Source organism: Falco naumanni, chromosome 2 (genome assembly GCF_017639655.2).
Source record: "Falco naumanni isolate bFalNau1 chromosome 2, bFalNau1.pat, whole genome shotgun sequence".
Lineage (NCBI taxonomy): Eukaryota > Metazoa > Chordata > Aves > Falconiformes > Falconidae > Falco > Falco naumanni.
Window position 1 is genome coordinate 35404483 of NC_054055.1, and position 22891 is coordinate 35427373.

A 22891-nucleotide genomic window follows, 5' to 3' on the forward strand; every position below is an offset into this window, starting at 1 on the left:
AGTTTTACAGCTGAGTTGGCTGAGGAGCGAAGAGGTCAAGAGCCCCGAGTGAAACACACTGAATGGGCGGCTCATTAAGGGCTGAACTCCAGACCTGTGTTCCCAGCCCTCTGCTCTAATCACCAGGCTAGACATGGGAGAGCCTCATGGGGCTGATGCTGATGAAAGAAGAGTCAACAGCTTTATTTCGCAGCTTTATTAGCAAAATGAAGTAAAGCCAACGTGCCCGACTATTATTGAACCAGTAATCTCTGCATGCTTACATCCAGAGCTTCCCAGCCATTTAACTAAGAGGCTGAACAATAAAATATGTTAGGTCCAAAGTGGCTAAAGCAGAGGCAAAGCAGGAGGTAAGCCGTCTAATTGGAGAAATTGCAGCAGGAATCTCACCCCAGGGGTCTGTCCCTTGGGATTAACGGTTTGCTGACATCTGGGTTGCAATGGCACTGCTGTCTTGCCCTTGGTCCCACCAGGGCTGATGGCAGGGAGCCAGGGAACAAAAAAAAAAACCCAAAAATAAAGTCCTCAAACTCGTACAACAGGGAAGATGAAGATTTTTATGCTGTCAATGTGGAGGCCTTTGGGAGAAAGAAACTGGCATCTTCTACCCAGAGATGTACAGTTGTGACTTCTCTTGGCTTGCAGAATTACAGAAGGAAAAAATGGGGATGGGAAATACAGTCTTTTCTCCTGATGCCAGGAGTTGTGCCAACAAAGGAATCTCCCCACTGTCTTATCCCATCCAATTTTAAAGGCCTGGTGGTCTTATGGCAACTAGTTAGGATGGCTCTTCCGTGGCAAATGCACAAGGGCCTGCTGCACATCGCTTCCTCTCTTGTTTTGGCAAAGTGGTCCCAGGTCCATCTCTGCCCAGGCATGCGCCCACGTTTGAGGCATGCCAGGGTCTCAGGGGAGTGCTCCTGCTTCTGCTGGGCATCCTTTCCCAGATGCAGGCAATACTGAGACCTCAGCCACTACCAAGGACAGAGAGATTAATTTTCCCTAAATAAGGTGCCTGAACTAGTTAAGAGAAAGAGTTAGCAGCTAGAAGTCAGAGGAATCACTGTTTGGAAACATCTATTTCTTTCCTTCTTGTGAATGAGACACTGCTGCTTACTAGTTCAGACCTTTGCAGACCTTTGGCGGCCACCAGACAAGTGAGATGCATCCCACTATCAGGCAGTTGTCATGAATTTGCACTTGCCTCTCCCTCTGGTAGTCCTTCAAGACGAAACCCAGTCAGCACCCTAGCTCCTGTCCCCCTGCTTCCTCTTCCCCCTGTGATTCCATTGGAGCCCTTCACTGATGCAGATGGAAAACTGAACATGGAGAAGTAAAAAGAAAAAAGCAACCAAATGTGCTAGAGCCAAGGGACTGAACTGAACAAATAGAGTGAGGACACCCTGGGAGGGACACCATCCCATGTCAGCTGCTCCACAGCAATGTGCAGTCTCATGCAGGCTTAAAGCTTGACGTAAATCTACCTAAAGTATTCAGCCTGTTTTAAAATTCACCCACAGCCTTACTTTTTACAAACTCAGGAAGAAAATGGCAAATTAATCTGTTTTTTAAAAGGATGAGTTGGTTCCTTGTCATTCCCCGTGCAGCTCAGCATATGATAGTTCCTGCTGCATAAATACAGATTGTTTCTTTTCACAACTTCCCTTTCATCAGACTGCTAGGAAGGCCCAGAGGTTGTTAAAAAATGTGAAAGAAACTTGCTTCCCAATTAAGGTCAATCTCTTTTATCAGAGTCTTTGCATATAAACCTCAATTTCAGAAGGATTTTTATGAACTCCATCCCCAGCTCTGACAAATTGGGAGATGCCCAAACCTCCGAAGGAGCTGGAGAAGCAGCTGACTTCTTTCCCAGCTCGCAGTGCAAAGCAGGGATCTGATCTGTCATGATGACTGAGAACATGTCACAACAATCTGTTTGTGTTCTTCAGGAAAGAAAAACATCTTTCTCTCCCTGAGCTGTAAGCTAATTTGGAGATTTTGCAAGCTGACATGCAACCTGATTAAAATGACCTCAGGCCAACAATTCTTCTTAGGCAGCTCGACAATTAAAGTCTAGACCTATCTGTAGCCCAGGGTTTTTTTGCTTCAAATCCCTTTTAGGGAGGAAAGAGTTCTGTGTTTTTATTTTTAAATCTACATATTTGGAATTTTTCTTTTACACTTTGCTTCTACTACAGCAGAATGTGCTAAGGGGATCTATATTTTTTCACATTTTGAGCAGATGAAACTCGTACACAGAAGCCCCAGTTTCTTGCCTGCTGGAAAAATATGCTGAATATCCTAGGAAATAATACATGAATAAACTCCAGGACTCTAAGAAATACCCAAGGCACTTTGTGGCCTACATAAAATTGCCCTCTGAGGTAAAAAATGTTGTGCCCTCAATTTTCCAAAGTCGGTGGGTATTTTTGTAATGACCATCGTACTACTACTCAAATCACTTTTTGGCTTTTTGCAATTAGTTAAGCAGTGGGATCAGTTTATTAATCCACTGAGTTTTTGTGAACGCAGCTATTTGTCAAGAAGCAAGTGATGAAAAATAAATGGGTGCCTTCTGGCAGAACATTTGTCAGACCACAAGCAACCCCTGAATTTAATTCAGTGGTTTGGGGAGACTTGGCAATTTGTCTGTGAATGTTTTAATGCCTGGCTTTTTAAAAAAAATCACTGACACTGTCATTCATCTGGGGTAAATCCAGGAGAGATTTCCCCTTTGCCGATTTGGCTCAGCCTGGATCATCAGCTGGTGCTCTAGCTTGTCAGCTGGCTGAACTGATTGACAACGGATGCTCTTCACAGTGTAATGAGATCCCCTAAAGGGCTTTATTTATTAATTCAAATTATGTATTAAACTGGAGTGACTTGCAGACTGACTTCTCAGCATCACCGAAATACCCTGTATGGCGACAGTTACCTGACATCGGTACCAGGCGCTAAGGCAGGGTGGGAGCTTTCCTGGACGTAAGGGTGAGATGGTGGCAGGGGATGCTGGTGGCTTTATGCCCAGGACCCACAGTGGGGCCTCGTGTGCCTGTCCCCTGCCAGGGCAGCTCAGCCCCTTGGCTGGGGGGGGCTCACACGGGGGCTTTCCTCACCTGATTGCAGGGCCCTGCCCTGGCTTTGCCCCTTGGCAAGACTTTTCTTCTCTTGGAGAGGAATTTGCCTCCAGGCCCATTTCTTAGGTGGAAGTTTGCCCTGAGGAGGGGCGGGAGGTGCCTCCCGGGGGGACAACCTCAGGGGATGACGGGGGAGACTGGCTCCCAGCTCCCGGCTCCCAGCCAGGCCCAGGGGCGCGGCCTGCCCCGCCATGCCCGGCTGCCCCCACCTCCGCCGGGGCCTCACGGCGCAGGCCCGCGGTGCCGGGCGGGAGCTGGCGGCGCCCTCCGGGCTGGCAGCCCCGGGGAGCAACGCCGCCCCGGTGAAGGCGCAGCGAGCGCCAGCCCCCGCCTGCCCCTGCTACCCTGCGCGGCCCGGCTGCGCCGCCGCCGGGGCAGAAGCTGTGCAGAAACGCGCAGCTGAAACTTGTTGGTGTCCAAGCGGCCGCCGGTGCCGTGGCTGAGCCGCCCATCCCGCACCAGCGCCCAGGCTGGAAACCCCATGGAAATAAGGGGCTCCACTAGCCAGAGAGCTCCGAAACCTTACGGGCCGTCGTGATCTTGGCGTAGCCCCCGCCCGCTCCGCCTCCACGGCGGAGGGTGGCGGAGTCCCCTCATCCCGCCGCCCCCCCACCTGCCGCCGCCTACCCGGCCCCGGCCCCAGCCCCAGCCCGCAGTCCCGCGGGCGCTGCCCCGCAGCCGCAGGCCGGCTCCGCACTGCCGGGCCCGCACCCCCCCCTAGCGGCGACCCCGGCCGGGGACGCGGGGTGGCGCCGGCAGCGCGGGTCCGCGGGGCCTTTGCCCAGCCGGCGGGAGTCGTGCCCGTACCCCCTCCCGCGCCGGGACGCGTCGGAGGTTTCGGAGCAGGCGAAGTCCGGCTGGGGGGAGCCCCCCAGGGAGAGCCGCACCGCCCCGGCTACCGGGGGGCGGCGGGCAGTGCTCCCGGCGGCCGCGGGTGCGCGGCGGCACGGGCTGCGGGCTGCGGTGCAGCCAGTGGCGCGGGCAGGGCCCTTCGCTATCCGCTCTATCGCCGCCGTTTCCAGTCCCATTTCGTTCACGCCTCGCATTTCTGATTGTCTTGGATTAAACGTTACCAGAGGAAATAATACTAATAGCCTTTCGCAGCGAAAAAATCAACTTCTAAGGCGGTTGTTATGGAAAGGATTATAATAAATTAAATGCTTAAACTAGCACTGTGCAAGCATTTTTGTCTTGGATCAAAATGTTTGCGCTGGCTGTTTAAACATTTAATTTATTATAATGAGAAATATCATTGTAAAAATAAGCATGTTAATTAAACCTGAGTTTTGCAAATGTGAGTCATCCCATGTGGACACAGTATAATGAATATAGACAGGTAGAGTCTGCATGCCCTTTTTTTTCTCATTAAGAAAATTAACATTTACATCTTTAAACCCTGCAGCTATTAGTTATTTTTAATGAACTGTGTTGCCATTTCAAAGTTAAGCTCTTATATGATGCAATCAGATATTGCTAGGTCAGGGAAGAACTTTGCTAATTAAGTTGCAGAGAAGTTCTTTGCCACACATAATTGATTAAAGTTGTTACACGGATAATCATTTACGCAGTTAAATAAATAAAAATAAGTAACTGCTAAGAAAACCCAGGTCACATCAGAGTGGTAAAATGAAGCAGAACCCTGGCCATCCCGGGGCCCACAGGAGCCATGAATTTGGAAGCGACAGACTGAGCCTCTTTGTTACATCTGACAGGGGAGCGAGGGACTGTGGGGACCTTCACAAAGGCGGCTCGGACAGTGATGGTTTGCTGCTGGCGTGGGCGAGAGAGGACGGAGGCAAGATGCTCCCTCACTTTCAAGCAAAGCGATTGGAAAGCAATTGTTCTGCCTTCTCATGCCACTGGTCTCCAGTACATCCACCTGGTCTTGTCCTGGATTCATGTATATGCCGGTTTGTATGCTGATATGTAAACAAAAAGCAATTGGATTTACTTCCAGCTCTCTTCCAGATGTGTTGCGTGGCTTTGAACATGTTCCTTTACCTCCTGGGCGTTCATAAGTGCTCTGAGCTGTGGCCCTGCAAACAGTAGAGGTAGTGTTACTCTGTTTTAATTAACATCCTGCCAAACCGTGCATTTGGAGGTATCTCAGATCTCTTGTTATCGTGCATTACTCAAACAGGCAAAGGTAAAAGCAGGCTGCCAGCCCTGGCTAAATCCCATTTCTGAAGTGATCTAGCCCCCAAGGGAGGGAGGAGGAATGTCTTTGGTATAGAAATGAAATTAAACTCTGGGGAGGGAGGAGACCTCAGTGAGTTATTTGCTAGGAGCCACAGCAAAGAGCTGGGAACGGGAAGGCCCCACTCAGGAGTCACACACCAAATGCACCATTGCCCCACACATAGTGATTCAGGCAGCAGCAAATTTGTAGGCAAAACCAATTTTAAGATCTTGATCTGTGGAGGTACCTCTTCATGCTATTCTCTAGCTGGTTGCCTGCTGAACCCGCTCTGAGTATCTGCCGTAGGATTTTTGGAAGGTCAGGATTCTTGAATTTCTTCCAAATCCAGTGGACATGTTTTGAATGAAAAGAGAGGATGAATTAACCTGAGGATGCTCTGTTCATAATGTATTTGGTTATTTTACTGGGAATTGTCCTCCAAAACTGTTTGCGCAGGGTCTAGACAGCTTAGTCCCACATCATGTGGGTCCCTCTCTCCTGTCCCCCCATAAACTCCCTGCTTTTTTTTCTTCCTCTCACTGTGAGTGGGTTTCCAGGAGGAGAAAGCTGTTGCCCTTTCTCCTTTTTGTGTGTCTCTGTCCCTCTGATGGAGTTTTACAGAGCAGTCCATCATCATAGCCTCTGACCTCCCACAAAACTACCCCTCTTCTTGCAGGAGGAAATTCAAATTATCTCTGAGCCTTTTTGCTTTTTATCTCTAAGCCTTTCTGCTTTAACCATAAGGAGTATTTCTATGTCAAGGCTGTGGGTAAGAGAGGTCTTGTCTGCAGGGCCCTTTGTTGGGCTGGTTGTTCTTTGGTGAGCTGCCGCAATCCAAGGGGATGGAGCGCATGACTGAGGTTACAGCGACCGTCTGTGGAGCAGCCAACCCAGGCAGGGCCAGGGTTCATCACCCTGGCAGAGGGCTACAGCCAGCAGGCAGGTGGTCCCAGGAGCTGGGCTGCAAAGATGGCCAGGGGCTGCCTGGCAGACAGCTGTAGGAACAAATGTGATTTATTGCACCCAGCATTGGGCCATCCACCCTGCAACCTTGGGAAGCTGCGAAGATGTTGGTGCCCACCTACCTGTGGTTGGCACAAAAAGTGTTCCCACTGCATGTCCACTTTAGATCCAGAAGAAAGCCTAGATGCAGCTTTGCCGTGTTGGGAACTGGGACCTATTGCAGTCATCTGTGTGCTTATGCCAGGACAGAAATGCCCAAATCCCATGGCACTCAGGTAAGCAAGAGGACAAGTGTGACCATAAAACCTTATTGCTGAGGCCCCATACTTCCGTTTAAGAAGCACCTGTAGATTGTGTGTCAACTGTTTCATGGCTGGAGGTAGCTGGAAAACAGACGTTGTGTTGGGATCTGAAATAATCACCTGGGAGGGGAGAATGGGTACAGGAGCAGCCTCCACCTCTGGCCTTCTGCACATTCACCCTACGCAGGTTAAGGCAATGGAGAACAACTGGGCTTTGAACAGTCACCTGCCTTCAAATCTGAAAGATGGAGTTACCACAAAAACGTCTGCATCCTTAAACAGCGCTTGACTACAGCACCACACAGGGTTGGTTTCCTACCTCACATGTGGGGCCAGTAGGTCCTCCTTACTCAAAGAGTGCTGACAGGGCACAGCAGGCAGCTGCCCACTGCAGCAGGAGCTGATGGGCAAGCGGGGCTTGACTACTGCAGGCTAAAATGGGTCCTCATGCCTGTGACCCCAAGGATTCTAAGGCCCACTCAAAAATAATTAACAATTACCAACTGAATGAACGCACTGACTTCTCACATGCAGCCTAAGTCACTGTGTTTCTCAGCTTGGTGACCATCTGCTCCATTTCCAGTTCAGCTTCCAGGGTTTTAACCCTCCCTAGGCAATGTGGCATTGGAGGAACCCACCAAAGCCACTCTCCCTCCTGATCCCTGCATCCCTCCCTGCCTGTACTAGGGACCCTGGCTCCCTGTGAACTCTCCCATATGATTAATTTTGGATGAGCAGCATGCCCCAGGAGCCCTGACAGTGGTGGGGATCCTGCTGCCATGGGCATTGTGGACATGAGTGAGAAACCAGCTTTGTGCATCCTTCAGGAAGGACAGGTAAGCAGAGGAATTGTTATTTCTTAAAGCGGGGGAAACCCAGCTCCAGGGAGCTTCTCCAAGCCTCCCTCTTCCATAAGGAAGGCTTGAAGACCTTGGCATACATGGTGGGAAGTAACACTTACTTGTCTCCCATTGCTAGTTCACATTCTTCAGCCTAAATCTGGGCTTAGGTGACGTTTGATGAGTGAGTGGGCATTATCACTGGTGATGCCAACCCTTTAAATTATTCAGAAGGCATTATGTTCCTCCTTGGCCAACCTTGAAATTGCCTAGAAGCCTCCAGAGGTTTTACATTACGTATAGGCTGATCTGCTTGCTGGCTGATGCCCAAAAGCACAGTCCTGCTTTCTTCCCAGGCCCTGGGGGCCTCCTCTCTCTTACCCCCTCCCTGACAGTGTCTGACATTCACCTGACCCCTCATTGAGCTATACCTGCAGAGATATACCCGGTTTTGGTACTTTCCTGGGTCCTGGTGGCAAAGGAGTCACGGGAAAACGAAGCTGGAGACAGAGAGAAGGGTGGGCCATCCCCTTCGGTGACAGCACACCCACCCGAATATCTATATCCATGTGTGTGTCTATGTGTAAGGCAGGTGCTTAATCTGCTGTCATATACAATGGTGAGGTAGTCAATGCAGTTCTGGGAGATCAGAGAGCGATTTTGCTAAGCGAATGCAGATGCCTACCGTAGATGAACCAGACAGCCCTCTAGACCCCTTCATTGCCTGTCACAGGAGCATAGATGCCTACAGTAGACCTATGCATTGGCTGCAAAAGGCACATCGGTCTGAATCTTCAGCTAAAATCCATCCTTGGGTCTCTCTGCCTTCAAGGCCTGGTCCAGGCAGCATTCTCTGAGCACCTCTCGCACATGTTGAGATCACAGGATGAAGCCCTTATCCCAGAGGTCACAGCCATATCCACTTACAAGCATGAGTGCTCCATTTTGTTAGGAGTCCTGCACCTGGAGCGTGCACTGCACAAACCAGGATTAGGCACCTCACAGTGGTGCTTGACTCCATCACATATCACTAAACATAAAAAAAATAAAATTGCAGGTGTTAAAGAGGCACAGGAGAGAACAGGTCAAGGGGAATTTGACTTCATTTTTTTGGATAAAGCACCACAGAAGGCATCTCTGGGATCTTGTTTCCTTGGCGTGGTAGTGGGTTGACCTTGGTCAGCAGCCAGACCCCCACCCAGCTGCTCACTTACTCCCCTTCCTCAACAGGGCAGGGGGAGAAAATCAGATGAAAAAGCTCATGGGTTGAGATAGAGAGAGAGCAGTTACCAATTACCGTCACAGGCAGAACAGACTCAACTCTGGTAAAATTAATTTAATTTATTGACAGTTAAAACTGATTTGGATGTCTGCCCAAGGTCTCTAGGGTGGAAGTTGCAAGCCCACAGTCCCAGAACATCTCTGGGGCACTCAGGAGACAAGGCATTTTGTGGCTATGCTGCTGTAGCATCATCACTCCTCTGTGTCCTGGGTGTTGCAGCTATGTCTCAATGGCTGTGCAGGTACACCTGGAAAAGAGTCGTTGGGAATTACTCACCTCTGTGTTTGTGCTGTTTTAGTCCTCTGCCTTGATGCCAAAGAGATTGGACACTGGCACCTGGCTGTGAGTCTGCTGGTCTCCAGCAGACTGGCTCAATGCTACTGATACCGCTAGGTATCTTCATCTTCACCTAACCTACTTTGGTTACAGCTCCGTCAATGCCTTCAACTTTTGCCATGCTGCCAGTATACTGGAGTCAGAAACCTGGGAGTTTTTAGAAGCACATAGGGTGAGATTTGTTTCACTAGATGTTGGATGTCCACAGTGCAAACATCTACTGCCACTGCAGGCTGCATGTAGGGAGGGGTGGGCAGCTTCTCAGTGCAATGCACCAGACCTAGTTTAGCTGGCTGGTTCAGGAGGAGATTATTTTTGTCCTAAAAGGGCCTGTTTCACCCCACGGACTGTGAAGGGAGCTGAGGGTGCTTTGCTCCATCATAGGTGACTACCAGAGACTTCTGCAGGAGCTGACTCAAGCTTGGTGTTCGGGCTTTTGTGATCTCCAGCTGCTGTAGCCAGTTTGGGCCATGGATTTAACACCAGCTCAGTGAAAGAGTGCTGTCTCCAGTCCCGTGTCCCTGTGCCCCGCTCGTCACCTCTCCCCCTGAGACAGGGAAAGGCAGGCAGGAGAGTGCAGCTCTCCGCGACAGAGAGGTTGTGTGGTTGCCCAGTCTCATCCACTGCACGTGACACAGGGCCAATGTTGCACCATGCTTGAGGAATACATGGAATTTAATTGTTAAATCTGCATTAATTTCTGAAGTATGTTAGCAATAATCTCAGTTATGTCAATCAAAAACTAAAAGAAAATAACTAGGACATACAGAGTGAAATAGCATCGATGGAGCAAATGTTTAATTCAAGGGGGCCTGCCCAGGAGCTAAGCCTTGGGCTCCCCTCTCCACTTATCTGCACTTTGATGATGATGATGTGTGCTCTTATCTGATGGAGCTTGGGGATTTTCCTCACCTAATTTTAGGCATCTAAAAGTTAAAGTAGCCTGGGCAGAATTCTGCCCCTTGCCCTTACAGGCAAAGGAGAGATCAGGAGCTTCAGTGATGCACCTGAGTTGTCCCCATTGCCTAGCTCCAAGCCAAGACGACAAGCTCACAGAAGAGGTCTGTATCTTTCCACTAACCAGAGTGTCCCTGCAAAGTGATGGGCTCGGATTTAAATGCTGGATGAGTCCCACATTTTAATGGCAGCATGTAGGACCCCAGAACAGAGAGATCCCTGATCCAAACAAGGCTAGCTGCTTGCTGCTGAAAGCTGCTTTTGGGAACAAAACCAGGAGACTTTATTTCCACACACACACACACACACCCCATTTCAAGATCACCTCACACTGGGGTGGCCCAAACTCCTGGTTAGGCAGCAAGGAGCATCAACCCACCCATAGAAGTGCACAGGCTCTGTTGCAGGTAACAGTGAGAATTCAGCACCTCAACCCAACGCAATGGACTTGCCTTCGGCTGCGCTTATCTCCTGCCAGCCTCCCCCAGGAGAGCCTAGGGACCTGCGGTGGAGGTGCTGCACTATGTAACCCAGGCTTTTGAACTAGATGAGGAAGAACCAGCTTATCAGACTGCCCTGCTTTTTTTTACAGAGAGCCTTTCCCTCCCTGCGTTCAGAGTTATGACTAATTACTTCACATGCAGGCTTGCTGCTCTGCATCACTGATGATTAGCCAGCAGGGAAGCTCCTGGCCTTCCTTCTCTGCACTCACCCTTCAGTCCCAGCTTCAGCTCTAAATTTAACCAAGACGACCCTCTTAGTTCATTAGATGCATCATGATTTTTACTACCAAGTTTAGATGAATCACCAGAAATGCTCACCTATTTTCCTGACCATAAAAGCTGTATCACAGACGTTGCTTCCCAGTTGAGTCTTGCATCAGCCTGATTTCAATTCCCTTCAAGTACAGCCTCTGAAGCTCTCTGCCCACCACAAATCTTCACAGTGGCTTTTATGAAGCCCCTATTAAAACTCAGACTGTGTGCCTAAAAACTTGGTCAGGCTCTGCCACCTTTGCTACATGGGCTGGAGAAAGCTGGAAGTTGAGGGAGAAAGGGAATTTCTGTTCCTTAAGGGACATGCAGGTAGGATAGTGTTTTCTACTTACATTTGGAGACACAAAGTCTAATAGCACCTTGTTTATGTTTGAGAAGGCTTTATATTTTCTTTGTGAGTAATCTTCTATATATACGTACCATAGTAATTAGACATACAATTGAAGAATTAATGATAAAACCTAAAAGCTTTGCTAAATAAAAATTTTTGGATTATTGATTTGTTCAAAATGTGAAATTATTTACTCCAGTTGAGGAGCAGTTCTTTTTGGAAAAATTCAATCTAATATTAAAGCACCAATAGAAGTGTTATCTCTGGTATAAGCAATTTTTTGAACACAGGAAGAAATGCTCATGCTTCAGTTTCATTAAATGCTATTCTATACCTGATTTCAGCAGAAGGATTTGAGATCTGCTTTTAGCTTCAAACCTTGAGGGGAGGGAACTTCAAAGCTCTATATGATTTTTTTTTCAGGACTGTCATTTCTGGGAGAAGACAAAATACATATCACGTATGTTGACAAGCTCAACATAATCAACATCTATTCTTTCTGTTGTATGTACCTATATCCTTTCTCTTGATGTCTAAATATATGTATGCAAATGCAAGTTACTGTCCTTTAGTAAGGCTGCCTTAACAAAGGACAAACATATAAGCACATACCTATGCATCTTGACTCATATTGACATCTCAGCCAGATCAGAAAGCAAAGTACTCGAGTGGCTGCTGCTGCAAAGACATTTGAACAGCATGAACGCTTCACTGATGGATCACTGAGGTTACACCACTTCCCACCAGTGAAGGATCAAGCTGGAAGAGCTCAGACTGGGTAGTAAAAAAGCAAAGGTGAGCTCTGCCACCCAGCCCTCTCTCCCACCCATCATCAAAAAGCTCTAGAGCTAAACCTGCGGCGAGGTATTGCTGTAGATGAAGGGTGAGCAAGACTAAAAGTAGCATTGTTCATGCCCAGCTGCACCCCCCCCCCCCCCCGCAGTTCTCTGCACAAAATACTTTTGCTGACCTATAAAGACTTCTATGCTCTGAAGCGTGAAATCCACAAACAGATCCCTCCGACACATCACAAAACCTTTATTAGTGTTTACCAGTGACACAGATTACAGGAACCAAAGGCAATTAAATAACATTTCAGTTGACCACAGACTCAAGAATACAAGTCACATTTGGCAAGGCAAACTTCTCAGTACACTGGGTTGCTTAGGTTATTACTACACTGTGAAAGAAGAATTTTCCTTACAAGGTTCTACATATTCAGGATATTATTATTAATTATTATTGTGTCTTTCAGACAGCTCCTTTGGCAAGAATTCCCATTTTTTAAGCTTTTATTATATAAAAATATAACCAATTTTCATTATGTACAAACATTACATTACACAATGTACAGGTTAAAAACACTACAAAAAATGGCAGGCCATGGGTGAACCAAAAAAGAAAAAAAATGTAGAAAACATGAAAAAAAAATTAAATACTGCACATTTCATAAAAATTACATTAACTACAAACAACAGCTTTTTGTTTGCAAATATCAAACAGTACTGACGTGATTGGAAATCTTTCCCAACAACTTCTTTTTTAAGGCACATCTTGCATATTTACACATACGACACTGGATCTGGTCAATAACTTAAAGGCTCTCGGGAGTCACCTAGTTGTGTGCGCACAGGGACAGGGGTACTCAGGTAGGCTGCGTGTTGGGCTACACTTTCTCAGCTGTGTCAGTCTGGGGGCCCAGGTACCTAGTCGACGGGGCTGGATAGAGGGGCACCCCGATCTCCTGAAGGTCAGGGAGCCGTGCGGGGCGTGGTGGGGAGAGGAGCGTGATCGTCCGGTCAAAGTCCCTGTGCAGCACTTTCTCATAGACACTCTGAAGCCCCACTGTTTTGGGCAGCTGGGCTTGATAAAAGTTGTCCCTGCGAAGGGGATCCCTGGGCAAGGACGTGCTCTTACAGAAAGTGGAGAGGGGTGCCGAAGGATGGGGAGAGGGGTGAGGGTTGGCTCGGCCACAGGAGGGGCTCCAGCAGCGGTCCGAGTGACCCAGGATCTTGCATTCTGCCGTGCATGCCCATAGACCTAAAGAGAGAGAGAGACAGGAGGAGAAACTTGTCGTTACTGCAGGAGTAAGTCCACACCACTCAATCCTCAGCATTATTAGTCACGGGATGATTCAATGCACTGATGGAGCTGGGAGGCAATGCTCTACGGCACAACAAGAAAACAAGCTTAGGAAGGTTACGTCATTTTGCTAGGGACACTCCTCATAATCCTAACTTTAAGGGAGGTTTTTTTGGGAGGAAAACCCTGGATCAACCAGCATTTCCAGCATCTGCTAATTTGTGCTGGGCACTCTGTGGAGAGGAATCAGGAAAACCTAGCAGCCTGCTGTGAAGAGATGCAGAGGTGGGCAGTTTGAGCCATCCAGCATCAGGTTTCCTCCTCCAGCTGCCCTGCCTAAGCACTGCGCCCCAGGGATGGGTCCCTCTGTCCACCTCCCTGTCCACCCGTCCCCTCTGTCTGGCGGGCCAGCCAGGAGCAGGGGCTGAGCCCTTACCGTTCTGCATGTGTGTGATGAGATCTTTCTTCAGGGCATCTCCGCTGATATCAGAGTCACTGTCATTAAAATCGCTGTCACCTTTGCCGCTGTCTTTGCCACTGAACTTCTCTGCCTCCCGGCCAGAGATGGTGTTGAACGAGTGCCCCTTCCAAATAGCCATGGGGGGAGCGGGCTCCTTGCCGTAGCTTGGAGCAGCAGCAGAACCCTGCTGGGGTGGGGGATCAAAGGAGACATGAGAAAGCGAAGGGGTGGAGGGTAAAAATTATCAGAACTGCACCTCTGTGATTCACATCCTCCGGGATGCCCCCCTCCCCATCCTCTGCCCCCCCTTCCCCACGGTGGGACCTTACCTCCCCGCTCGGTCCTCTCAGCCTCTTCTGACCCTCATAGAGGCAAGTGCTGTCGCTGCCGCTCTCAGCAGTGGAGATCTCTTCGGCAGCGGGAGAAGGGTCGGGGCTGGTGAAAGAGGTTTTGCTGGGAAAGGTTCGTACCTCAAACACATTCCCCCTCTGGCTGCCCTCCTCCTGCCGGCCCTTCTCCAGGTGGGAGATGTCTACCTGGTCCTTCAAGGAAGCATTGTTTTTGATCTCATTCCCCTTCTTGCGCTTGTTACAGGTGGTGGCGATGGTGATTATAGCCACCAGGAGCAGAGTGCAGCTGCCTGCCAGGACAATGATCACGATCAGAGGGATGTCCCACTGCAAAGCCTTTCCTTCCCAGGAACTGGGCTTGGCTACGTCCTGGATACTGGAAGGAGCAGTGGCAGTCACCAGGAAGTTGACTGTGGCAGTCGTGGCTAGGGGGGGTCTGCCGTTGTCTGTCACAGTTAAGATGACCTTGAACAGCTGTCCCAGCTCTTCAGAGAGGTCACCCCTCAGCACAATGTCCCCAGTGCTTGGGTTGATGCTGAAAAGGTCCTGCTGAGGCTCCTCCAGGAAGGCAAAGGTGAGCTCGGCATTGGCCCCATCATCTGCGTCTCGAGCTTTGATCTGCGCCACCAGGGAATCACGGGAGGTCTTGCTGGACACGCCAATTTCCACTGTCCCATTGGTGAGCACTGGGTGGATGATGACAGGAGGGTTGTCATTCTGGTCCACCATCCTCACTTTGACCAGGGTGCTGCTGGAAAGCTGTGGGGAACCACCATCAGTGGCCTGGATCCTCAGGTCCAGCTGCTTGAGGATCTCATAGTTGAACATCCTCAGGGCATAGATGGCCCCGGTGGCAGGGTCCACTGAGACATAGGTGGAGATGGGGGCCCCCATGACCTGGGTGTCCAGGAGCCGGTAGGTAACCTTGCCATTGTGGCCAAGATCAGGATCGTGGGCCACCACGGTAGTGATGTAGGCACCTGGGGGGTTGTTCTCTGGCACGGCCACCTCATAGAGGGGCTTGGCAAAGAGCGGTGCATTGTCATTCTCATCGCTCACTCGCACTGTGTACTGGCGGATGGTTTTGAAGGGTGGCGAGCCCAGGTCCTCAGCCACAACAGTGAGGTTGTACTCGGGGATGCGCTCGCGGTCCAGTGCTGCTGTGGTGACAATCATGTAGCTGTCCTCATAGGCACGCTGCAGAGCAAAGTGATCGTGGCCACGGAGGCTGCAGCGCACCTGCCCGTTGGCACCTGAGTCACGGTCTGAGGCACTGACGAGGGCCACAAAGCTCTCGCTGGCAGCTGCCTCACTGACATAAGCCACGCCAGCGGCACTGGCAGCGCCACGGAGGGCACTGATGCTGATGCGTGGCGCATTGTCATTGACATCAGCGAGGCGCACGACGACGGTGCAGGTGGCGGCACGGGGACTGGCACCACGGTCCTGGGCACGCACGTCCAGCTCATAGGTGCGGGTGCGCTCATAGTCCACAGCAGCCTCCAGTGTGAGACGGCCCGAGCGCGGGTCAAGGCGGAAGAGTCGCCGTGCCTCGGGGGGCACCTGGCTGCTGAAGGCGTAGACCACCTCACCATTGGGACCCTCGTCAGGGTCGGCAGCATCCAGATCGAGCAGCAGGGAGCCGGGCGGTGCATCCTCAGGCAGCTCCACCGTGACCGAGCCCTGGGCAAAGGCAGGGCTGTTGTCATTGGCATCGAGGACACGGACATGCACCGTGGCTGTGCCTGAACGTGCTGGGCTGCCACCATCTTTGGCCACCAGCTCCAGCGTGTAGGAGGGCTGGCGCTCACGGTCCAGCTCCTGGAGCAGCACCAGGTCAGCGCAGCGTGCACCATCTGCCCGCGTCTGTGCTTCCACGCCAAAGTGACTGTTGAGGGAGACCTGGAAGCTCTGGATGGAGTTGGAGCCCACATCCTCATCGACGGCCACCTCCAGCGGGAGACGAGTGCCAGGTGCAGCACTCTCTGACACTTCCAGTGCCATCTGGGCACGGGGGAAGTGTGGTGCGTTGTCATTGATGTCACGCACCTCCAGCTCCACGTGCACCAGGCGGTAGCGCTCCCTCCAGCAGCTCACCACATCGAAGGCCAGGACGCACTGGGGGGCCTGCCCGCAAAGCCGCTCGCGGTCCAGCCCGGCTTCACCGATGCTCAGCTGCCCGTCCTCCTCCCGCACCCGCACCAGCGAGCTGTTGCTGAACTGCCGCATCAGGCGGAAGCTCATCTCCCCCGGCGCCTTCACCGGCATCTCGTCGGCCAGCGTACCGATCACCGTGCCCGGCGCGCCCTCCTCGTCGGTGCGGTACCTCACCGTCTTGCAGCGGGACAGGGCCAGCAGGCAGGCGAGGGCCAGCAGCCGCAAAGGGCTCATGGCACTTGCGCGGGGCTCAGCCCGGCGGTGCGGTGCGCTCCGGGGAAGGGGGTGATGCGCGGTACCCGGGATGCAGCTCCACGCACCCTCCACCGCCGTCTGCTCCCCTCCGCGCCGCCGCACGGCCTTTAATAGACGGCGGTATGCAAATGCACGGGCGGCGGAGCCAATGGGAGGCGGCGGGGCGCGGGTGGCGGGCGGCCCCGGCAGCCGGCGGGAGCGAGGGCGCGGGGCGCTCGCCTTTGTGTTCTTTAACTCTCCGGGGTTTGGGGGTTTTCCTTTTTTTCCGGCTTTATTCCTCTTCCCCCCTTCCCTTCTTTCTTTCTTTCTTTCCTTTTTTCCTCTTTCGTTCCTCCCCTTCCCTTCTTTGCTATCTCTCTGGAGGCGCGGTAGCGGAGCTGGCGCGGGCAGCGCAGAGTAACACGCGCGCCGCGGTTTGTTTAATTGTGCCACAGGTCGGGCAGGTGTCGTGTCGCGGCATGCTGTGGCATGTCGTGTCGCGGCATGTCGCGCCGTGTGGCGGCGGGCGCGGGTGGGTGCGCGGGCGCGGGGCGGCGGCGGGCGCGGGTTGCGGGGGGCGGCGGCATTCAGCTGCGCGCCCGGAGTGCTGTGTTACTCGCGTGAGAGCCTGTGATCAGCGCCGTAAGTCGCCTTTCAGGAGATGTCCCCGCATGCTTTAGTATGCATGTCACCGCCCGGGTTTCTTAAGCCTGGGGCAGTAGCAGGCGAGGAAAAAAAAAAAAAAAAGAAAGAAAGAAAAAGTTCCAAATAGGATTTAGCATAAGCTTGAGGAGATTTGGAAAGGTTTCAAAGATCAGGCTGTATCAAAGGCTTATGAAGCCCTCGTTAGCTGTAGAAATATAATAGCGTGGCAGGCTATCCCATTCGAGGAACCTATGTCTGTATTATTTCACTATGACAGGCTAAAGGGAGAGAAAGTTGAACAGTTTCCACAGAGGAGTTGGACTAAGTTGAATATAATGAGCAAACGCCACATGTATCCATTATGTCCCTCTATTCATTCCCAATCACTGCCATAACTCTTTGACTAAACGATGATGAGCGCTGAATTACACACAATGCCCTGCTCATATTAAAATACATTTAAGACCTATCCCTCCTGGTGCCCTGTTACGCCTATTCACAGGATTTTCTTTTTGTCCTAATAGGGCCTCTCTGGGAAGCAACACCAGTCTCGTTCCAGAACAAAATAACAGCATGAGGCTGAAACCTGGCACGAACCGGGGGGAACGAAACCATCTGCCCCGCAAGGCACCGGGGCCCAGCGCGGAGCCCGGCTCAGCCCCCCGGCCCCGCCGCGCCGGGCGGCCACGGGGGACACGGCCACGGGGGACACGGCCACGGGGGACACGGCCACGGGGGGGCGGCCATGGCGGGGGGGGGGGGGGCGGCCACGGCGGGGGCGGGGACAGGACCCGACGGGGAGGGAAGCTGCGGGGTCGTGGGGGGACACCCGGCACTCCGCAAAACGGCATACCCTTCCTTCCCTCTGCCTGCCCTCTTCTTCCCATCCCTTTCCTTCCCGCCTATCTCCTTCCCTCTCGCTTCCCTCTTCTCCTTTCCCTCTTTCGTCTTCCCTCTTCCTTCCCTTCCTCTCCCTCTTTCGCCTTTCCCTCTTTTCTCATGCTTTCTTTTCCTCCTTCCTTTCCATCTTTCCTTGCCTCCTTCCCTTCTTCCTTCCCTCTTTCCATGTGTCAGAGAACCTAAGCGATGCGTTTCAAAGGAAGAGGGGTGACAAACGGAATTGGGGGGGCGGGGGGGAGGGGAATCCCTCCCGCTCCGGTTTTCTTTGGAAACCTCGGGTAAAGGCGTTCCGCTCCGCGATGCAGCATCCCGGGGGGCTCCGTCCCGGCTCCCGCGGGGGTGCGCGGGGCGCTGCGCGGGCGGCACGCGAGCGGGGGGCGGTGGGCTGCCCGCGGCGCCGGCTTATGGAAATGGGATTTAAATCGCGCCTCCGCGCTGGCTGCAGGGACGCGGGGGGGGACGGCCGCCCGGCCGCCAACAAAAGCTCCCGGAACGCCTGGTTTCCATACCAAAAGCCTCCGCGGAGCTCCTCGCTCCGGCCCGCGGGGCCTCCGCAGGCGGCTGTGCCGGGCCGGGGGCCGGGGCCGGGGCCGGGGTCAGGGGTTGGGGGTCGGGCTGCGCGCCTGGGAACGGGGCTGCCGGCCGGGAGCGGGCAGCGGGCAGCGGGGCGGCCCCTCGTGTGTAACAGGATTATCTTTGCCATTTCAAGTTCCATACAGCATGTAATTTATTTTTAATTAGGATTAGATCGAGCAGGGAAGGAGACCGGACCTTACACACCCCCACCCCCCCACCCACCCCCACCCCCCCCGCAAAGGCATGGCTATTCCAAGAGGAGCTCTTATTCTTTATAAAAAAATCAATCAATCAATAAACCAGGACCTGCGTTCACCTCCCACACACTTCGCGGGAGAAAAGGGTGCAAAGGGCTGTATTTTCAGTGTGTGCCCGAGTATCTGCATCAGAAGAAGCTTGGGAATCCTTCCCCTTTCCCATCCACCTAGTCCCTGCCTCACGCACTTGCGACCCAAACCCATTCTTAAGAGGGGTCCCGGTGGGGTCTTGCTCCTCATGCCTTTTTGGAGGGCAAATGCACTTTCTGTCTGCTTGGCTTATTCTGTTTCCACAGTCGTGACTTTGATTTAAAAATAAACATAGTTATCAACGACTCTGATGGAGCAAAGACTTTTCCTCAATAGTTTGGATAGAGTCCATTACAGAAATGTTCTGAAAGGCTAGTGAAGGATCCCATTTTACAGCTCAAAAATAAACATACGGATCAGCTGCATTAAAAGCACTTCTTTGAAATATTGTGGTTAAACAGCCCAGATTGGTTGATTGCTCCATGTGGGGACATATGTTCTTACAAACTGTGCGTATTGTTACTAATGGGGATTCTCACACCACAGCCTTTCCTTTGAATCTGAGGCACTGGTGGTTTCTCTGGAGCTGTTGCAAGGTTGTTTTAATAATTTACCAGATCTCTTGCACTTTGTGCTTTTGCGGAGACTCAGAGCTGGCTAAGAAGGAGGCGTTTTGCAGTGTCCAGAGGTCTGCTCTCTGCTGCCAAGCTCCTTCCTGTACCTCTTAGTCACAGAAATCAAATCTGCTCCGAGGTGGGTGTCAGGCATAGGAAAAAGCAGGACTCCCCCACCCACCCCTGCAAACTGAATGCCTGGATAACATGTTGCTCCCCAGGAGTAAAAGCACTCCTAGATCACCAGCATGATGCCAACAGCAACCAAGTCAGTGATGGCCAGCAAATCACTCCAGGTTCCCTTTTTTGGCTTTAAATTTACTTTTTCCCTGATTCTGATCCAGCTTTTTGAAATCAAGTTTGTGGGTGCTTTTCCCTGCTCCCCAGATAGTTATTGCCTTTCATGGGGTGACAAAGACCCAGGAGCTCCTTCTCCTCTTCCCTTCACTCTTCCAGGTGAGCACAGGCACTTACCGCTCTGGCCCTTTTCACCATCACCTACAGCACTGTAAGTTTGCCGATGTCTCAAGCTGTCAGTGTCCTCAGTGCAACAGGGCAAGGTTTTCCTCCTCTCAGCAGGTGTCTGGGAGTCTCTCCAGTGATCTCTGTTGATGGAGATAAGCCAGAAGGCATTGTATTTTGGGGCCGTGAGAGAAAGTAAGACTCCCATAGGGATCCAGCCCAGCACCTTAAGACCACATCTACTACCTTTAGCGGGTACATGCAGCTAAATGCATGCATGGGACGGTGGAAGCAAGCCAGGCTTTAAGAAGAGGTGGCTGTGTTATATGTGCTTACCCTTTCCCAGGAGATCTTTGGGGCACCAAGCCCTGGCTATTGAAAGTGTCCCTCTCTCCTTGGCCCTTGGTTCCCCTCAACATATGGTGCATGGTGACTGCATGCCCTCAGGGTGGTAGGGCCGGATCCCCTTGTAGCATAAACCCTAGGGGTGGTATGACTTTGCTGGGGCTTTGCTGAGCCTTGCAGGAGAAGCCAGGCTGGCTGGGCATGTTCTCCAGCTGGTCCTGCTCACCTGCATAGCCAAAGGGTCTGGCCAACTTCTCTCCAGCCGTGAAGTTGAGATGGAACCCGTCCCCCCAACCCTCGACTGTGAGCCTGCAGAGGGGTGCCACAACCTCCTTCCCTAGAAAGCCATCTCCACCCTCAGCCCTTGCCTCTTTCTTCTTAGGCATCCCTGCGGGCTTGGCTGCCTTGGCTGATCTACAAAAACAAAGGAATTCCTTCTGCTTCCCGGGCTAAACAATCCCCCCTGTTTAATCACTTCTTCCGAAACCAAGGGAGTGTGGGTTAACCTGTCAAGCTCCACAAGCCCAGGCTGACCAAAAATCCTGGAAAACAAAAGGGTGGAATGAAGCGGCAAAGGGTTTTGTGGCTCTATGACTGTTTGTGTTGGAGGGTAGCATGTGGCATTGTGCTTCTGTCTCCGGCCATGCAGGCTATAGAAGACGGAGGCTGCGATCCTTCCTGCGAGCTGCGCGTTGGTACCAGGGTTATAAATCATCCCAATCATTTGTTTGTTATATTTGCTTTAAATGCTTCCCTGCCTGTATCTGCCGTCTGTGAAATATGTGCTAGAAGAAAGAGTTTGTTTTGCAGAAGAAAGAAATCGCATGGCCATACCCCCCACTCGGCAAGCAGTTTTGATTCCACAGGGAATTTATTTTTTAATTGGATTAATTTCTAGCCTCTCCCAGAGTAGCAGCTGGGGTCTTTGATTCAAGAGGTTAAAACAAAGGGGCATGAAACAAAAGACCAGTTCTTCGTATTCCCCACACAGCGTGGGCCTCGTGCATGCTGCCCGGAGGTATCCCTGGAGTGGCGCATTCCTAAAGGTCCCCCCACGTGGCCCTCAGCTGGGGTCTACTGCAGGCTTTTTTGGGGTGCTTCCTAGCCTGTCTTGCCTGCAAGGTGGCTAGATGTGAGTTTTTCTGTCCTATTCCACAACCCAGCTTGTGGTCCCACAGAATCTTACCCCTTGGTGTCCCTCCCTTCTTCTGCCCCCTCCTTTTCCAGCTCTTTTTACTCTCTACCTTTTCTGCCCTAGAAGAGATAGATGAGGCTTTTCAACTGTTAAACCGCAAGGCAGACGCCCAGGTTTTCAGTTCTCAGCTCTCTCATCTGGAGCAAGCTAATGAGGCTTAGCCCCACCATGGTCTGGGGTATTTAGGTACTTAACTGCCATTGAATGCCACACGAGTTTGACATATTTTAGCCTGGATGAGGGATTGAGGCTCTCTCAAATTCATCCCCTTATGCCCACAGAGCACTTCATTACCTCACAACGGAGTTGTGAAGAGGAGTGCACCACGGGCTGCGGGTGCATTGGACAGATGACAGCCTAAGTCCTGCTGTTTGCCCACCGTGAGGACCGTTAGGAGACCAGAGATGCCCTTAGAAGGAACAGTCTTTATTATGGACCCTTTCTGGCTATTTTGCCTCAGTGCCTTTGGGTTTAGAGGAGGCAGGTAACAAAGTAGTTGTTTACACCAGGTTCTGATGCAGGCCTTCAGAAGAAATGCCCACCCTCTCTATAGCTTGGAGTCTAGTCAGATTGCTGGGATGTTAGAGGGGAGCTGCATGGCTTCTCTCTCTGGCTGTTGTGAATTGGTGTTCCCTCTCCATGGCTGCTGCTGTACACCTGGCTGGGATGTCTTTCATACCACTTTGAAGGTGTCCAGGCTGCTATACTTGGCTTTCCTCCAGCAGTTCCTTGTTTCCTCCTGGGCCTCATTCACATTCTCCTCCTTGAAGGACTGTTTGGGATTTTAGACTCTTACGAATGATGAATGGGTGGAAGAAATCCACCTCTCAGCTACCAGGAAGATGTACAGTCCTCTGTGAATACTTACGTGTGGTAGTTGTGAAGGGCTCCACTGATTTCTCTGTGGCAGGTCCCTCACTATCTGGCGTGCAAGGTCCTTTCCTGAACGCCCTTCTGCTGCCCCTGGCCAGCCAGTGCCACCCAGCCAGTGCCACACTAAACCAGCACAGCCACATCACTCCCTGGGCTCTGCCTACTTCTTACAGTTTCTGAAGTCCTTTCCAGTAAGGTCATATCATTATATAAGCACAAGGAGAGTTTACATACATGTCAATATGTTGTTACTATGCCGGTAAAAATAACCTCTCCATTACTCTGCTGTCTCCGCATTTTCAGTCTTACCACACACACATGATTTCTTGCCCCGCCGATACATCCATGCGATGAGGAGGGGGCACAGGGAAGTGATCCTCGTCGTGGTCCTGGAAACAGAGAAGTTGCGTTAGTGTGATGCCATGCTCGAGGTAATTAGCTCAGTGTCACAGGGTTAATGAGCTTGGGCATGGCACCACAGCTTCAGATTCCCAGGCTGGTGGGGCTTTGCAGGTTCGTGCCCTGGTCTGCTCCTGGTTGTTTCCCAGAGGATTACTGTGAAGGACAGCATGGGGGAAAAATGCAGTGCAGAGGCAGGGACTCAGCCTT

At 51.7% G+C, this 22891-nt stretch overlaps 1 protein-coding gene across 2 annotated transcripts; it reads right to left on the bottom strand.

Annotated features, from left to right (window-relative positions):
- Positions 1 to 12119: 12119 nt before the first annotated feature.
- Positions 12120 to 16477, bottom strand: PCDH8 (protocadherin 8). Of its 2 annotated transcripts, none has more exons than XM_040584901.1 (3): positions 13974 to 16477; positions 13621 to 13828; positions 12120 to 13142 (listed from the first exon to the last, which is right to left on the bottom strand). In XM_040584901.1, the coding sequence occupies exons 1-3, from the start codon at positions 16383 to 16385 to the stop codon at positions 12769 to 12771; spliced, it is 2994 nt and encodes a 997-aa protein (XP_040440835.1). In that variant the 5' UTR covers positions 16386 to 16477; the 3' UTR covers positions 12120 to 12768. The 2 variants fall into 2 exon arrangements, with proteins under 2 accessions (XP_040440835.1, XP_040440834.1); XM_040584900.1 differs by having other exon boundaries at positions 13621 to 13831.
- Between the last annotated feature and the right edge of the window lie 6414 nt (positions 16478 to 22891).

Bases quoted from the DNA above. Each gene is read 5' to 3' on its own strand.
- PCDH8 (XM_040584900.1), bottom strand. From the start codon at position 16,385: ATGAGCCCTTTGCGGCTGCTGGCCCTCGCCTGCCTGCTGGCCCTGTCC. The intron at 13,832-13,973 runs GTAAGGTCCCAC...CCCCCACCCCAG, and splicing joins TGAGAGGACCGAGCGGGGAG to CAGGGTTCTGCTGCTGCTCC. The intron at 13,143-13,620 runs GTAAGGGCTCAG...CTCTCTCTTTAG, and splicing joins CATCACACACATGCAGAACG to GTCTATGGGCATGCACGGCA.